At 49.9% G+C, this 17,559-nt stretch overlaps 1 protein-coding gene across 1 annotated transcript; it reads right to left on the reverse strand.

The window, feature by feature from the left end:
- Nucleotides 1–12,749: 12,749 nt before the first annotated feature.
- IL10 (interleukin 10) lies at nucleotides 12,750–16,157 on the reverse strand. Its single transcript, XM_030473313.1, has 5 exons — nucleotides 15,996–16,157; nucleotides 14,576–14,638; nucleotides 14,126–14,278; nucleotides 13,424–13,489; nucleotides 12,750–13,133 (listed from the first exon to the last, which is right to left on the reverse strand). The coding sequence occupies exons 1-5, from the start codon at nucleotides 16,155–16,157 to the stop codon at nucleotides 13,041–13,043; spliced, it is 537 nt and encodes a 178-aa protein (XP_030329173.1). The 3' UTR covers nucleotides 12,750–13,040.
- Between the last annotated feature and the right edge of the window lie 1,402 nt (nucleotides 16,158–17,559).

Here is a 17,559-nt window from a genome sequence, read left to right on the forward strand (position 1 = left end):
TTCCTCCCCATCCTGGGCTGGTTTTGGGGATGTGGGATGCAGGATGTGATCGTGGCCATGGGTGCTGCGCACTGGTGCCGGCAGGGGGAACTGTGCATCCGGCTGTGGGTGCTTGGTGCAGAGGACTGGTCCCTGCTGTCACCTCTGTGCTGGCAGCCCTGCGGTGCTGCACTGGGGTTTAGGCTGCTGGGAGCTGCTGGTATCGGTGCTGGCCATGTGTGCGTGAGCCCAGAACCCCCCCGTGTGCTGGGCTGCACCCCCAGAGCGTGAGCAGCAGGTCAGGGAGGGGATCCTGCCCCTCTGCTGCGCTCTGGGGAGCCCCCCCTGCAGTCCTGATCCAGCTCTGGGGCAACAGCACAAGAGGGACGTGGAGCTGCTGGAGCGAGGCCAGAGGAGGCCCCGGAGCTGCTGCGAGGGCTGGAGCAGCTCTGCTCTGGAGCCAGGCTGAGAGAGCTGGGCTGGGGCAGCCTGGAGAAGAGAAGGCTCCTGAAGGGGAGACCTTAAAAGATGAGGGGCCTGACAGTGTTCAAGTTGGACAGGGCTTGGAGCAACCTGCTCTAGTGGAAGGTGTCCCTGCCTGTGGCAGGGGGTTGGAACTGGAGAAGCTTTAGGGTCCCTTCCAACACAAACCATTCCATGTTTCTCTCATCCCAAATGCATTCATCACCTTCCTTCTCCTCCTCTTGCTCCTGTAGGTGCAGAAGCAGTGGAGGGGCTGTGGGGGCTGCAGAGGGACTTGGGCAGGGCCTGTCTGGTTGTTTGACTCCAAACCATCACTTCCCTGCTTCCCAGGGTGGTACATGGTTCTGCTCCCTCCTTCCAAGTGTTCTGGCCCTGGTAGTCCCACATTTCTCTGCACACCTCAACTCCTGGTGGCCTTGAAACATTAGGTTTGCCCAGGGTTTGCTCTGTTTCTTGTTAAACTGAGTGGTTTTTTCTATTTCCTTTTATTTTTATCCCTGCCCCTGTTGCATACGGGGTTTAGCTAAGCCCAGCACTGGGTGCTCCCAGGAGGGATGCAAAGCGCTGCCACCCGTGCACAGTGGTGTTTGCACCAAGTGAGAGACTCAAAGTGGAACCTGGACCTGCCTCTGCCTGATGCAAACCGCCCCCTTTGCGCTTAGAGATGCTTAAACAAGCACTTTTGGTGGGTTGGTCTCTGTCAAATGACTTGTATCTGTCAGGAGGAAATGTTTTGAGTTGTCTTAGAAAAGCCTGGTAGGCAGCATCTCCTCATGGTGCTTTGAACACATGTGCAGAACCCGGTGTTGTGCTGTCCTTGTGCAGGGTTAGAAGAGCTCGGGACAGTGTAAATTTGATCATGTAATCAGTGCCACATGGGGTGCAATGGTGGCCCTGGCCCTGTGGGACCTCTCACCCCAAGCATCCTGTATCCCAAAGAAACCAGGCTGGAATTGTGTGTAATGATTCTCAAGCTGTAAATGATGCTGAGCTGCATGGGGGCTGTAAACCAGGCTGTCACCTTCTCTCCGAGAATCCCAGACTGGTTTGTGTTGGAAGGGACCTTAAAGCTCATCCAGCTCCAACCCCCTGCCACGGGCAGGGACACCTTCCACTACAGCAGGTTGCTCCAAGCCCCTGTGTCCAACCTGGCCTTGAACACTGCCAGGGATGGGGCAGCCACAGCTTCTCTGGGCACCCTGTGCCAGCGCCTCAGCACCCTCACAGGGAAGAGCTTCTGCCTCAGAGCTCATCTCAATCTCCCCTCTGGCAGGTTAAAGCCATTCCCCTTGGCCTGTCCCTACAGGCCCTTGTAAAAGTCTCTCTCCAGGTTCCTAACTGGGGGATGCTGCTGTGCAACTGGCCAGGAAGAAACGACCTCAAACCCCACAAAGGTGCTGCGAGATGTGAACTGGAGAGGGACAAGAAGAGGAGCTTCAGTGGCCTCCTCCAATCCCACTTGCGAAAGCCAAGCAGGGAGGAGCCACGTCAAGGTTGACGTGAGCTGCCAAGTTCCAAAACAGTGAGCTAATACCTAAAACAGTAACTGGTGCCTCTTTGCACGATGCTCTTCACTCTACTCAAGTGGAAATGTGGACTGTGCAAAGACGCAGCACTGTGAGGTGTGAAGCACAGGCTGGTTTTTCCAGGGGCTCAGCCCATCGTTGCCATTCGGGCTGATGGGGTTCAGTGTTTTGGGAAAGAAAAAGCTTTCCTAAACAAGTAAGAAACCCCTGAGGTTGTCCTGGTGGGGGGGGTGAGGGGCTGAGGTTCAAGTTGTCTTTATCACCTGTTCTGGAAATAACAGTGCTTCCTGACACAGATCTCAACTCCACTGGGAAGATCTGTTGCCTGCAATGTGTTATATCTGTGTCTGGGGAGGGAAGAGCAGAACAGAGCAGAGTAGGCACTGATGGCCACTGAGCTGCCTGGCATGGGAGATTGCTCCCAGGGCTGCTGCACCCTTCCATTTTGGCACTGGGATTGAAGCTGGCAGCAGAGAACAGGTCTCCCATGGGTATCTCCTGCGTGTCCCAGCTCTGGGAATTGAAGGGGTGGACATGGAGTCACCCCCTTCCACCCACCGCTTCTCCTTCCCACCTTCTTTGGAGGGGCCGTGCCCTCGCTGCATCACACCAGACTCTTTCTTTCTGTCACTGCTTTCACAGTGTCTGTCTGGGTGGATAAAAACAGAGTTCTGTTTTCTGTAAAGCTGTTGATGCTAAAAGAAATTAGCTGGGTTGGTGTGGGTGTTGGGTGAGAACAGACACTCGTGCAGGGCGATGTTTTGTTGCTTCAGGTTTGAAAGCAAAGTCTTTAGAGCCATAGAATGAACGAGGTTGGGAAAGAGAACAGATTTGTTCACAAAGAGAAAGACATAAGGCAGATTTGTTCACAAATTTTGCTCACAAAAAGACAGATTTGCTCACAAAGTGCTGTCAATAACCAGGCTGAAGAACAGAGGAGAGCTGGGGGAAGTGCTCTGTGCTGCTTGCTCGCTGGTAGCAGGTAAGTATGAGGAAAAGCAGCGTGGACGAATCCAGTTTTGTTTGGGGGAGATGACTCTGATGCTACACACTGTACTTGGGGAAAAGCACTCAAAAGGGTGTCAGGCTCTATCATCTTTGGTATAAGGGTATAAATCTTTTTGCATGTGAGGGATGGTGGCCCATATTTGCAAGCAGTGCCTGCTGCAGTGGGACCAGAGGATGGAAACCTGGAGGCAGAGGGCAGGGGCAGCATGGGGATGCTTAGGGCATGGGACTGGTGAAGCAGGGTTGGATTTATGAGCACCCAATGCACCCCTACACGAGTGTGTGTCCCCCCTGAAGCTGGGCTTTGGAGGCTGTGTTTTGTAGATGTAGACACAGAAGATGCCTGGGTACAAGCAACATGACAAAAGCAGCATGCAGCTTCCTTCCTGAGGTTTGCTACCAACTAGGGCTTCCTCTGAGCTTCATTTAAGGTCTTCTTGGAGCATTCAGGACTGTTCTATTACACATTTGGGTTATGTCTTTGATGCCTCTTCGCTTGTTATGCCCTGTGCTGTGTGACTGCCCTTGCTCTTGTGATGCTGGTGCTGGGCTGGCTTCGTTTTAACCACTTCCTAGGAGCTGCCAGGGCTTGGATTCAGGCTTGGGGAGCCCTTGGGCAGGTTCTTCATCTCCACACCTTGTGTTGGAGCACACTGAGACGGCTGATCAGGAAGGCTGCCCATAGCTTCCAGGCCTCCCTAGCTCGCAGATATCCAACTGCATCCCGTGCTGCTATAGACTCTAAAGGGATGTGGTTTGTGCCAACGGTTCTGTCTCATTTTGGAGCTGAAGCTGTGGAATTCAACCGGAATTTAGATGTAATGTAACCTTTTAGCATCCTCATCCTCCACGTAATCCATGTACATGTGTGCTTTGATGTAGCCGCCCAACACTTCACGCAGAATCAAGGGACTGTACGTGTGACCTGCTGACTCTGAAGGAAGATGTGAAAGATTCACCACAACATCTTTAATTTTTAGCACTTAGTAGGAAAATAAACCCCCTCTCCCCACTCCACCTGCTTATTTTTAGCAGCAAACTTCCTGCTAAGGAAAAAAACCTCTATTTCTCACTATCGAGAGGATTGGTTTTTCACCGAAAGTCTGGCTCTGCTCCAGGTAGATCATCACTGTTTTCTGCTACCTGAGAGATGAATCACGAGCATCTCCATTTCCTCGCCTGCCAATGCAAGAAGTAGCTGCTGCTCTTGCAAGGGCAGTGTGGAGGACCCACATCTCCCCTCCTCAAGACGTGATTTGTTGCTCTCCCACAGGGTTGGTCAACCCTGGACAACCCCAGGGGGACAAAGTGTCCTCAGGGCCCGCGTGGATGTGCGGGACAGGAAGGCACGTTGTGCAATTGAGTGCGAAGCCCATTGGGTGGTTGCTGTTTTACTGGTGCCCTCTAGTTTTCTAATGACAAGGATTATGATTGAGGGGGTAGATGTTTTTCTGTGCATGGGCTATCTGGACTTGCAAGCATGGAAGTTGACTGTAGTCTTCTGTTGGCCAAATAGGCTTTGACTTAGCTTGCATTTCTTTCTTGTGCCCCATGGCTGGCTCTTCAATCTAAGAAAGCAAAACTTCCTGTGATGATGGTTGTATTTTTCTAGGATCAAGATCAGGCACATCAGAGGGTTGTCGGGATTTCCTCTTTGGAGCTTGGGATGAGCTGCACTGACACAGCTCAATTAATGCTTCAAACTGCCAGATTTGTAAAGCATTTTGGTAGCATCAGAGGGGTTCTGCTCACTGGAGCTGGCTGTGGAATGACAGGCAGTGATGGCTGATGATTGAAACCCAGCTGTGGAATTAGGTGCCCAGGAGCAAAAGGTGCTTTTCATTAAGAGCAAGGTGCTCTCCAGAAATCAGGTGAGAACTGGCTCAAGGGAATCCTGCTCCACACTTTTTCAGCACCTTTTCCAACCAGGAAAGTCAAAGCTGTTCCTCACGGCTCTGAAAATCAGAGCAACTCTGGCTGACCCAGCAGCGGGAAGCTGCAAGCAGGTTATGGAGAGGGTGTGCAAGATGTGCCGATGGCAGCAGCTAGGGTCAGTGTTGCAAAAGAGTCAGGAAATGAAGTTTCAGAGGAGGGAAAAAGATATTTGGCATTACTGCCAAGAAAGGAACCTTTGCCGAAGCCAAGAAGACTATTTTATTGCTTCAGGGTGTGATGAAATGGTGGAGAGACCCTGCCAAGAGGCAAAAGGCAACAGATCACAGAAGGCAGAGGTAGAAAATGAGAACTGGCTGGGTTCAACTGCTCAACTGGTATCCCTGTCCAACCGAGGTTTTCTGCCTATGTTGTGGGTTGGAATCTCCATCTCCTCTTCCATCAGAAAGCCCAGGGAAGCACTCTGGTGCATCTGAAGAGATGGGAATCAATTCAACCAATTCCCTTCCTTCCTCTTGCATCATCATCTAATAACCCCCAGTGTGAGTCAGCATCTGTACCATGCTCTTTCACAAATAGTAGATTGCCAGTTGGGATAGGACCCAAAAATGTCACCAGGTTTGTGCATCTTCATGGCATTGTGTTCTCTGTCTGCTGCTCTGTGCTCTGACAGGCACCCTGTGAACCACCCTGCGGCTGAATTTCAAGATCAAGAGCCTTGGGATGTAGCAGGAACTAGAGCAGCTCTCCTATGCAGGCAGGCTGAGAGAGCTGGGCTGGGGCAGCCTGGAGAAGAGAAGGCTCCTGAAGGGGAGACCTTAGAGCAGCTCCAGTGCCTAAAGGCGCTCCAGGAAACCTGGAGAGGGGCTTTGGACAAGGGCCTGTAGGGACAGGCCAAGGGGAATGGCTTTAACCTGCCAGAGGGGAGACTGAGATGAGCTCTGAGGCAGAAGCTCTTCCCTGTGAGGGTGCTGAGGCGCTGGCACAGACTTTTCCCAGAGAAGCTGTGGCTGCCCCATCCCTGGCAGTGTTCAAGGCCAGGTTGGACACAGGGGCTTGGAGCAACCTGCTCTAGTGGAAGGTGTCCCTGCCCGTGGCAGGGGGTTGGAACTGGAGGAGCTTTAAGGTCCCTTCAACCCAAACCAGTCTGGGGCTCTATGATTTAGCACAAAGGGAAGCAAGCGGCTGCTCCTCCATCCTGCCACGGGTCTCTATTACTGAGGGTAACCAGCCCAGAGTCATTGTGAAACCTCTCGCGTGCGGAGGAGTTGTGGGCAGGTTCTCAGCTCCTTGGTGGGTGCTGGGGCTGGGCCGGCAGCAGAGCCTTGCACAACACATGGGAAAGGAGCTTCGCTGAAAGCAGGCACCTTTCTGAGAACCAGCCCCGTGGCTGCCGAGTGTCTGCGCAGCCCCGCACAGCCCCGGCTCACCCGCGGCACGTGCACCCAGGGACATTGCTCGACTTTGCTTACCCCCTTCTATCTGCTCTGTTTGTCATTCACTTTCTGTTCCAGTGTCTGTGGCGGCAGCAGCAGAAGTGGTGCAAAAATATAGCAGAAGCAGCGAGTGACTGCACTGCAGCACCTTGGTGTTCAGGGCCAGGTTGGACACAGGGGCTTGGAGCAACCTGCTCGAGTGGAAGGTGTCCCTGCCCGGGGCAGGGGGTTGGAATTGGCTGAGCTTTAAGGTCCCTTCCAACCCAAACCAGGCTGTGATTCTATGAAGCTCCTTGACCTGCTGGGCTGGGACAAACTGCTGCACAGTGTTAGAGAAGAAACCTTGGTGTAGGAACAGCTGATGAAATAATTTCTCCCAAATAATCTGCTCTCAAACTTTAAAACCTGCAGAAATGTGATGGTTGGGCTTTTGCAGGGGGCAAAGTGACAGTTGAGTAGTTGTTTGACTTACTAGAGGAGCAATATAACCTGTAGCTTTGTGGGGTTCTTACCCTGCGAGAATGCAGTGCTCTGTCCCATGAGAGGGGCTCAGGCAGGATCAATGCTGCCTGCACTTCCTGAGCTACTGTTGTTGCTCACTGAAAGCAAGAGAACTCATCAGCCTCACGTGTGATCCTGTAGGAGCCCTGTTTGCCATCCCCACTGATGCTGAGACCACGAAGGCTCCTGGCAATGCAGTCTCCAGCCATCTGATGTGTGCTAGGCACCACGCTACCGGGTGAAACACTCATGTCCCTGCACATCTCTTGCTATGAGACAGCCAGAGCTGCTGCTCCTCCACCTTACGGGTAAAGCCAGAGCACAGATGAATAAGTGTCGGGCTTAGATTTCACTTGCTCAAATATTGAAAGTGGAGCCCCATGGGGAGGGGTGTGATGCGCCGGTTCCCCAGGCTCAAAGGGATGCTTCAGGCTGGTGTCCTGCCCTCCAGCTGCATCCTGGTGGGTCCATGGGATGCTGTCCCTGGGTGATGGGGATTCCTTTCCATAGAGCAGGCCCCTGAGCATGGAGAGCATGGTTGCAGTGGGCAGGGTGCTGGTGGCATCACAGTCCTGGCTTTTGTAATCCTGTGCCTGGTATTAGTCAGGGTCTCGCCACCCAGGCACAGCTGAGATAAGAAAGTGGCAGCCTGTAAAGCTGGGGCCATCCCCACTTCCCCCTGCTCCCCTTGGGCAGCATGTGTGCCCCTGTTCGTGCTGCTTCATGTCACCCCTTTCATGCCAAAAGCCCTGATTTCCGTCACGTGCTGCCAAAATCTAGGCCAGGGAGAGGCACGAGCGACACGGGGCTGAGTGGTGCAGCCTCTTCACATTAAAAAACAAGCATTAACTGTAACCACAACCCAAATCAGGGACGTTCTGAAAGCGTTTGCAACTCAAATATAATTAAAATAGGGTTTGCTTGTTTTGATTTTGCCCCTTTAGTGCTTAAGATCCCCCTGTATTGCTTAAAGCCCCGGTCCTTGTGGCACCCCAGGAAGCTGAAGTGTCCAGAGAAGATGCTCATCCTCCTCGTGCCAAGAGACACTGTTTTTATTTCCTGTTAAAAGGAAGATGCTGGTGGAATTTGTTCCTTGTGCCCAGCCCATAAGAGGAGATGTCTCTGTCTGCCCTGCTGCATCCAGGAGATAATTCCACCAGTCCAGCTGGGATCCACTCATCTGCCCTCCCCATCTCAGCCAACAGATGACGACCAAGAAGGTGAATTGCTTTCTTATTGCAAGTACATATTGTCCAGCACCAGGTTGCTTATGGCTTTCAGGAAAGCTTCTAAAGAGAAAAAAGCAAAAGCAGAAGAAACAGCTCCTTCAGGCAGCAGATGCCCTCGTGTTGCCACTCTTGGCATGATTTGAAGCCAAACTTGCTTATCATAGACCACAGAACTGGATCTGGAGAGCTGCCTTTGTGCTGCAAACATTCCAGATATGAAGAGCAAGTAATGTAGAAAAAACAAGAACAACATGTACTGAGAGCAGCTGATGCTCAGGCCCTTCTGGAGCCCTCAGGAGTTTTGTTTGTGATTCTATGGTAAATCAGCACCAGGGCATAGGTGCTGTGCCCAGAAGGCATGGATCCAGGTAAGGAGGACCACCGAGGATACACTGAGTTGTAGAATCAACTAGGTTGGAAAAGACCTATTAGATCATCGAGCCCAATCCATGCATTAATGACCACAGAAGTGCTTGTACAGAAGTTGCGGTGATTAAACTAAAGCACTTGTGAAACCACTAACTTTTTCCCTGTGCAAACCCAACATCCACATGCTTTTTGGGCGTTGCATCATCCCACGAGCCAGGATCCTCTCTGATGGGAGGATAAAACAGTGGGAGAAGTGAGGGACAGCGGGGACCATCGCCAACACACCTGCTCCGGTGCTCGCTGGTGATGCATCCTCGGTGGCGCAGCCGGTTTCACCATGAAAACCCCTCTGTGGTGACTTGGTGAAGCAAGCCTGCACTTTGCTGGCCACAGCAGGTTGTCCCCATCCATGGGTCCTGTGCTGCAGACCCCACTCAGGGCTTGCTGCCCCACATGGGGCTGTTGGAAACACACGGCTTCAACCACAGATGGAGCTTCTGTTGTGTGAGCACAGACTGAGCTCCCTAAAGTGGAAAATGAAGATCCTGTGGTGGCTTTTGGTGTTATTGTCTGAAGGCAGCAGCGCCAGCCAGAAGCAGAAATGGGATTTTTAGATAGTGTTGGCTGCATTATAATGGGCTGGATTTGCCACGCTCTTCCTGGTGGGTTTATTTCTGGCCTGATGGTGATGCTCTGCTCCTCAAGATCAGTGCAACCACCCTGAGGGAACCGGCAGTCTGATAATCCTCCTCTGTATTAGACCTTTTCCTCTGGGCTTTAATATTTTAATTTATGGGTTTTTATTTCACCCCAAAAGTGGCTTGGCCTCATGCAGCCTGCTCCAGATGGAAACCTTTGTGGCTTTAGCAGCGCTTGGCCTGGTGAGAAGCTCAGCCCTGGTTCAGCAAGAAGCAATTGACTCTGGTTCCCAGGTATGATGAGGCAATGGGCTGAGCTCTCAGGAACAAGACACCCAGCAAGGAAACCATTTGCTTCTGTGGGATCAAACCCAACAGAAAACCACCACCTCTGAGCTATGCAACAGTCTCATGCTGTTACTGTAACAGCCAGACTGACACTGAGATTGGCAGGAACTACATCAGCACTAAGTGATGGGGAATGATGCACGGTGCCGAGGCAGTGGCTTTCAGGTTGTAAGTGTACCTTGGGTCTAGCTCTGCAGGCTGCCCTTTGGGGTGTGTTAGCAATGGGAAAAAGCTGCTTGAGGACATGGCCAGAAATGAATCATGGTGATTGCTCCTCTGCTGGAAGCATCATTTCTCCATGGTAGATGCTGCCTTTGGTTGCCCAGATGGCTTCTGCTGGGATTTCCACAACACCCTTCCTAAAACTTCTTGGAGGTGATACGTATGTTTAGTCAGAGGGGTGTCTGTGTGCTTTTGCCCACCAGATCTGCATCATGATGCAAACATCCCCGTGTTTTAGCGACAAATGGCATGGGTGTCTTTGCATGGTGACTAGCATGGAGCCCTGTAGCACCTTTCCACAGCCCCGCCAGCTTCCCAGCCCAATTTTGGAGGAGCAAAGCTGCATCCCTGCATCTTGCCAGCTCCTGATGCCCCGTGAGCAGGCCGACTTCTTCTGCCTCGATGTTCTGCTGATTCAAACCACTCCTGTGACACCAGGTACCTGGAAACCTTTGTTCTCCAAAGAGCAAGAGGCATCCCATCTGCTTCCTTCCTGTGGTTACTTTAACCAGAGTGACTGAGCTTTACTGAAAACTCACCACAGCTGAGCTGACGCTGCCCTTTCCTCCGCTGGGCTCCTGCCTTGAGCTGGAGACATGGGTTCATACACATGGTGACTCTGAGAGCTGCTTCTTGCTTCCCTATGAGAGAAAAATGATATAAAAGGGATGAAAATAGGTGCAAAGGGGTCAGGGGAGCATATGGACCAGATCAGCCTGGGGTGAAGCTTAGAGCAGTGCAGGTTTTACTAAGAACACATGTGATCTCTTGGGGCAAATTCAGCAATTACACTGACCAATTCCAGGCTAAGTGTGGGCGGAAACAGAAATTGTCATATTGATTCATATTAACTGACTTTTTTCTGTTTCTAATGCAGTGAGGAATGAAACCCAGCTGTCAATAGAGACCTAGAGTCTGCTGGACTTGCTGTACACCGCAAAGAGCAATGACAAAGAGAGAGGCTTGAAAGTGAAACGGCAGCATGACCAGGTAGGTACCCACCAGCAGTCCTGGGCTGTTGGTGTGAGCTGGAGCTCGGGAATGGATACACTGGTTGAGTTCTGGGTTTATTATTAACAGAGCTACCCCCTGTGAATCAGGGAAGGGAGGTGCAGGGATTAAAGCCCTGGTGATTATTGGTGGTATGAAGGCACATAACCAGCTATTTAACTGTAAATGCTGCTCTGAAAAGGGCAATGGCTGAAACACTTGCTGGAGTTAGAGGCTGAAGTGACCCATGGAGTACCCTGTGGCCAGGATTTCTCTGCAGTGAGAAATCACTGGCAGGTATTTTGTCAGAAATTTGCATTTAAGTGTGAGGACCTCAAGTCTTCTCACTTCTGTCGTCATTAATGCAGGGATTGAACTTAATCTTATAGGTCTTTTCCAACCTAGTTGATTCTATGATTCAACGCATCCTCGGTGGTCCTCCTCGCCTGGATCCATGCCCGCTGGGCACAGCACCTATGCCTTGGTGCTGGTTTATCATAGCATCACAGACTGGTTTGTGTTGGGAGGGACCTTAAAGCTCACACAGTTCCAACCCCCTGCCCCGGGCAGGGACACCTTCCACTACAGCAGGTTGCTCCAAGCCCCTGTGTCCAACCTGGCCTTGAACACTGCCAGGGATGGGGCAGCCACAGCTTCTCTGGGCACCCTGTGCCAGCGCCTCAGCACCCTCACAATGGACAGAACAGAAGCTTTATTCATTAGGAGGTCTTTATTAGCAAAAATAACCGATTTCTTTTCATACAGATAAATATGCAAAAGTTCACATGGTGACAGAAGCCATGGCCAAGGCCCAGCATGAACCCTCCAGGAATGGAGCTGCTGATGGTCTTGGCTCTTGCTGCAGCTCCAGGGCCGTCCTTGCTTCTCCTAAATCTACAAAGGTATTTGGTGGAAAAATGAGTACAGAGGTGGTTCAATCAAGGAGCTTAATGTGTCCTGGTACCAAAGTTGAATGAAGTTGTACAGAGTTTGGCTCCCATTCCACCCTATTGCTTCCAGCAGAAGGAGCGACCCACGGAGCAGCATTCCTGCTTGGGGCTGCCCTTGCTCTGGGATAACCGGTTCCTGTGTGGGCAGGCTGCCAGCAGGAATGCCGTTCTGTCACCATAACTGTACAAGTAGTATAAATGCAGTATAAATAGCCTCTCTTCAGTGGTAACTTCCAAAGCAAACAACAAACTGACAGTGTTTCATCATATTGGTGCCCTAATACTTCTAAATATTAGAAGCAAATGCCTCTGGGTTATGGCATTTTTCCCTGGCCCAGTGTCCTGCAGCTCTCATTGAGGGGCATGCAGGAGACTGGGGAAGGAGAGCCCTAAAATCAGATGTTCTTGGGGGCACTGAAGCTTCTCTTGCTTCAGCCACCCCCCTGAAGCCCTTGGCTGCTGCAGCTCCTTGTTCATGGGATTAGAAACAACATGAACTTGAGTGCTGCATGCAGCTTTAAGCATTTGAATACAAATTACACAGGCCACCTTAAAATGGTGGTTAATGAAATATCCTGTACCTTCTAAAAGAAAAAAACCACAACAAACCAGCAAGTAAAACCCAATCAAAGACTGGAAAATAGTAAAGATTAACCTTTTGAAAGTGCAGAGGGGCCGACCCAGCAGCTCTGGAAGTCAGGCCTTAGCAATGGTTAAGTCAAGTTCTATTAGAACCAAACATTTCATTCCTACTACTGTATTTTTTCTGTAATCTGGACTAATATATAGGCTGAAGTCTAGGGCAGGGGCCAAATGAGTTCTTGCTGTGCCACGATCATGTGCAGGTCCTCCTCCTCTTCCACATTCCTTTTCATGCCCAGGATTAAAAAATGCCCTTGGTTTTATTTCTAGTTATTTTGCTCTGTGCAAGGCTGTGGAATTTTGACTATTTTGACTATTTCAGCGCCTAATTCCAACAGCAGAACCAGTGGCGTGGTTGTACATAAACCCATCCGATTGCATAAATAAATAGAGGGATAGAACATGAAGAGAGTGCTTATTTGCTTAACATTAAACTTGGTTGATCTCAGAGCTGGAATTGCTCCTGATTAGGGGATCTGCACCGAGGATGAGCTCTGCTCATGATCTGCTCCCTAGAAGAATGTTGCGTTGGGTGTTTTAAAGCTATGAATAAAATAGCACTATCGTAACCAGCATTAAAATAGTGAACAATAAATAGTCTTTTTACAAGCTCTTTCTTCACAAGACATTGTAAACACAAACACTGAGGTATTGGAAGTAATAAATATTAAATTCAGTTTTTAAATATTAAACTGGAAGTGATTGACCTGCAGTTCTCTACTTGAACCCTAAAAATAACTTAATCTCTTGTGTCCTCATGCAGCCTAAATTGATTTCTGACAGACCAGCAGGATTTGGTGTGCAAGACGCAGCCCTGCGGGTGTTTTCACTTCTTTCTCTTCATCATCAAGTACTCTTCAATGTAGTTGATGAAAATGTCAAACTCTCCCATGGCCTTGTAGACTCCATTCTCATTCATCTGCAGGTGAAAGCCAAGTCTGTTTAAGTCTGGATGTGATGATAGAAGTGATGTACAATCACTAGACACATTCTCCTTCCATTGACATCTCTGGCAACCCCTCAGGGCAACCCACCGGCTGCTCCTTCAAGCATCACTTGATTTCCCTGCCTTAGGTATTTATACTATTAAATACTTATTATTGGATTCTATCCTCTGTGTTAAGTTGAAGCCAGCAGTAAAGCCTACTGCCTTGCTTGTGACACCAGCTCCTCCTAACCCCAGCACAGCCACGTGAGTGGGGACCTCACCTTCTCGAATGTCTCCTTGATGTGCTTTATGGTTTTGCTCCTCTTCTCGCACGTGAAGAATCTGTGCTGCAAAGAGACAAGAGCAACGGCTTCAACCACACGGGTTTCCTTGTTTCCTTCCCGGGGCGTGCAGTGGCGGATCTCCCCTCCTCCTGCCCTCGTCACTGCTACCTCACCCGTCTCCACCTTTCCCTGCCCCATGGGGCTCTCGGGACAGTAACCATGGCTGCTTTGCACCGTGCGCTGATGAAAGGAGCCCAGTGTGACCCAAACTGGGACCCTGAGCCTTTTCCCAGCCCCTTGCTGCAAGCCCTGCAGTGCTCTCTGCCCCCGGGCAGGGCTGGTCCCATCTGACTCAGCCTGTGGCATGTGATGGGGTCCCAGTCACAGCAGGCACAGTTTCAGGATGCATTGCTGCAGACTGATGATGCTCCGCACCCAGGTAAGAGATGGACCCTCCACCCTTCCTCCCCTCAGAGCCTCTGAATCACTGTTATTTAACTGGTGAAAGTCTGGAAAGCAGGGGCTAGGAGAAAACACATCCTTATGGGGTCTGCCTGCTCCTCCACACCATCCCAACACCCATTCTCCTGCTCCTGGGGAGAGCTAGCACCCGCTCCCCACCCTGCTGCTGGCTTGAGACTGGCCCTGCCTCTCCGGACCACTGATTTCATCCCTCCTGTGATGCTGAGCCCCACTCACACAGCGCCTCATCGTCGCCTTCAGGCTCAGCAGCAGGTTGCCCAGGTCGCCCATGCTCTGCCGGTGGTGTGTGCTGGTCCTCATGGCGCTGGGCAGGACCTCCTCCATGTAGAACCGCATCATCTCTGACACTGACTGGCACCCGAAGCTCCCCTGGGATGAGAGGAGGTAACTGCATTGGGGATGGCCGCCAGCACTGGAGTATGTGGGTGTTTTGTAAATCAACGTCACAGTGGTTGGTCAGAGCACTTGCAGCACGTTAGAGCTACTGCGGCTGTGATGAACCACACACCAGCCCTGCCGCAGGCACACGTGTTACTGCTTGGCTGGAGGACTGTCCTTGTGTGACATTAGGAAATGTCCCAGTTTCCAATCTGCTTCCTTTGTTACAAAACACTGGCCCAAGAATGAAGAAGGATATGGGGCTTAGATACGAATTGTAATTCTTACCTTAAAATCATCCAGCAGTTCAGAGCTGAGCAGCTGGATGCTAAGTTCATCATCTTTTGATTGCTGTAGAAGGATGCAATGGGAATAGGGATTTACTTAGACAAGCAGTCAACACTATTTTTCACGTTGCATTTCCAAGTGATCCTTTTGCTTGTTTGCATGTATGGTCTCACTGAAGCAAACGGCATCCAGCCCAGTAACACCAGCTACAGGAGTTACCAATTCTTTGGTCAATAATCATAGAATCATGGAACAGTTAGGAACTTCTTCCTAATAATCTTGCTGTGCAACTACTGTTAGGTCAAGACAACAAGATAATGAAATCACAAACATCAGTGCTGCTGATTTCATTAGCGTGAGGCTCCTCCTGCTGCTGCCAGTGCTGCAAACCCTTCTCAGCCATAGAGGGTGTTGATGTGAGAGAGTGTTGCTGATGCAAACTGCTCTTCAGATAGGTGCCAAAGTCATGGCAGCCCCTGGAAGCCAGGTGTCTGCCCCAGCCTGGCTGCTCGCTGGGGCAGGAGGGTTTAATGCCCCCGGTTTTGTGATCTCTTAAGTCTTTAGCCAATGGGGAAATAGGGATCTGCAGAGGGTGTTTGTTCTTGTGGTGCCTCTGCACTGTCAGCTCGAGAAAACCAGAGACCCAAAGCATCACCCTGTAGCACCAAGGTACTTAAAAGCTTTCCTGAGAGGTGGGAAATGTTCCTTCCCAACATGCAGTGGGAGATTTACAGCAAGTTTTAAATCTAAAGTCTTGGCTGCGTTCATTTGATGATAAATACAAGCTATGACACATCTGGAGAATTGTCTTGTTTTATTGCTAAAACACACTGACAACAACTAAAACAGTAACAACGACATGACCAACTATCTCTATGAGTATTGATGCAGTGACAGATGCTCAGAGTATATCTTGTGTTGCTTTCTCAGCAGCCCTGAGGCTCCTGTTAGTGACCTTTTACAGGCACCAAAGCAAGTGCTAGTTATTGTAGTCTTTCTCCAGTCTTAAAATACCATGTTCAGGCTTTTGCGGTTCTTTCAAAGGAAAGGTCTGCAGCAAAAGATTTCCCTTTTCATATAGCATTTGCTTCAGCAAGGCTGGACCTTGCTGCCTTGAAGAAGGGACTATTTCCTTCCTATTGATTTGGTCTGCAACATTTAGGGGGAAGTCTGGCTAGTGAGGTTCACAAAGCTTCATTATGAAATCTCAAGTTCATTGTAACTAAAACTAGGAAGAAAACCTTTGCCTGTTGTCTCTTAGGGAACAATGAAACCCAACTTCTGCTCAACCCCTTCAGCCATCACACAACACACGACCAAACTTGTTCCAGGAGGAAGCTATCATCTCCCCCCTCATCCACCTCACCCCAAAACACACAGCAGAACGAGGAGAAGATGAGACTTGCAGGGTTATACTTACAAAGTAATCCTTGATTTCCTCAAACTTGATCCTCAGCTCCTTGAGCTTTGCAGGCAGGAGCTGTGGGAAGTGCAGGCAGCTGGGCTCGGCGGGTGAGCCACTGGCAGGCAGGGAGCAGGCAGCCAGGAGCAGCAAGGCCAGGGCTGGTGAGCAGGGCTGCATGCTGCGAGAGGAGAAGCTTGGTCCAGCTCTCGGCTGAATTTCACAGAAGGGGAAACGAAGCAGATCTGCAGCCTTCACCTTGATGGAGCCCCTAATTTATACTCTCAAAACATCACTCCATTTCCTTTCCCCATTTCCTGGCGAGCAATATTGGGGTTTTAAGTCATTCATTAAAACCAAATGTCACTTGGGTTTCCCGTCATCTTGGGTTTCCTGTTCTCTTGACCTCCCTCCTCTCCTCGCACCCCATCAAATCTTTTTGTGCTTAGACTCTGCATTTTTTGGTTTTGTCATTGCTTGCTTCTTGTAAATTTAAATGTGGCTGAAGGGGAAAGCTTCAGAAATAATGCAAAGAAGGCAGGGTGCCGTGTGAGGTTATTGCTGCATTCTCAGACTTCTTATTTTTAGATGAATGCGTTATTGTTAAGAGAGGAAAAAGTGTTTCTGTTTTTAAACCTGCCCATATCAAACCTGCACTGAGGATCCCCAGCACCATGTACACATCAGCAGCATTGCTTTTAGTGAACCAGTATAAATACACTGCCTCCTCTTTTGGCATTCTAATGCTATGCTGCAAATGCATATAATATATATATACATATAAAATATCTAATAATATACTTAAATCTTAATTTTTAATATGTGTGCTTTTTCCCAGTTAATGCATATACCTGCTCAAGTCGATGTGAGTTCACACTGCCTTCAGCAAGCTCAAAGGCTATGCTCCCAAACTTCAGCTAGTGTTGTGTCCAAATGCTGCTGGGATTAGTTCTCTGATGGGCTGGGAGGCAGTGAGAGAGCCCAGCCTGGCTGGGATGTGTTGCTGCCCATGGCCCTTAGGCTGCACGGCTGCTTCTCTGGAGCAGGGTTTGAGCCACTCTTGGTGTGCAAAGTTGAAGTGTATAAGCAGGTCATGGATATTCATGTTTCTGCTTTTAAATCCTATTTCATTTCCTAGGAATAGACACGAACCCTATCTAAGCAGCCTGGTGCTGGCTCTATGAACTGGGTGTACTGTGTTAACTGAGACTTATTGTCCCAGCTCTGATAAAATTACCATTTCAGAGTTGAAGATAATTCCTCTGACGTCCCTCTTCCGCTTTCCCCCTTTCTTGCTGTCTTTCTGTATGTATCAGTACAACCCCCCTCTGCTTCCTTGTGATAAAGATTTCACTGACAACCTGTTATCTATGAAAGAGAAAGGGTAGATGAATTTGGCTTCTCTGAAATCAGGATTTTCCCTGAAAGCGCCCATGTTATTTTGAAATAGTACATTCCTCCCAGCCTGCCTAAAGTACATTCCTTTGAACAAATCAGTTCAATTCTCATCACCTTCCCTGCACTGAACTTCCTTTAAGTTCAATTTGCAAACCCCTGTGAAGGAACTTGTTGCAAAAACTGG

The sequence above is a fragment of the Strigops habroptila genome, chromosome 18, assembly GCF_004027225.2.
Source record: "Strigops habroptila isolate Jane chromosome 18, bStrHab1.2.pri, whole genome shotgun sequence".
Lineage (NCBI taxonomy): Eukaryota > Metazoa > Chordata > Aves > Psittaciformes > Psittacidae > Strigops > Strigops habroptila.

Coding starts and splice junctions, on each gene's coding strand:
- IL10 (XM_030473313.1), bottom strand. CDS start 16,157: ATGCAGCCCTGCTCACCAGCCCTGGCCTTGCTGCTCCTGGCTGCCTGC. Junction 13,490..14,125: donor AGGCGACGATGAGGCGCTGT/GTGAGTGGGGCT, acceptor GTCTCTTTGCAG/CACAGATTCTTCACGTGCGA. Junction 13,134..13,423: donor TCAAGGAGACATTCGAGAAG/GTGAGGTCCCCA, acceptor TTTCACCTGCAG/ATGAATGAGAATGGAGTCTA.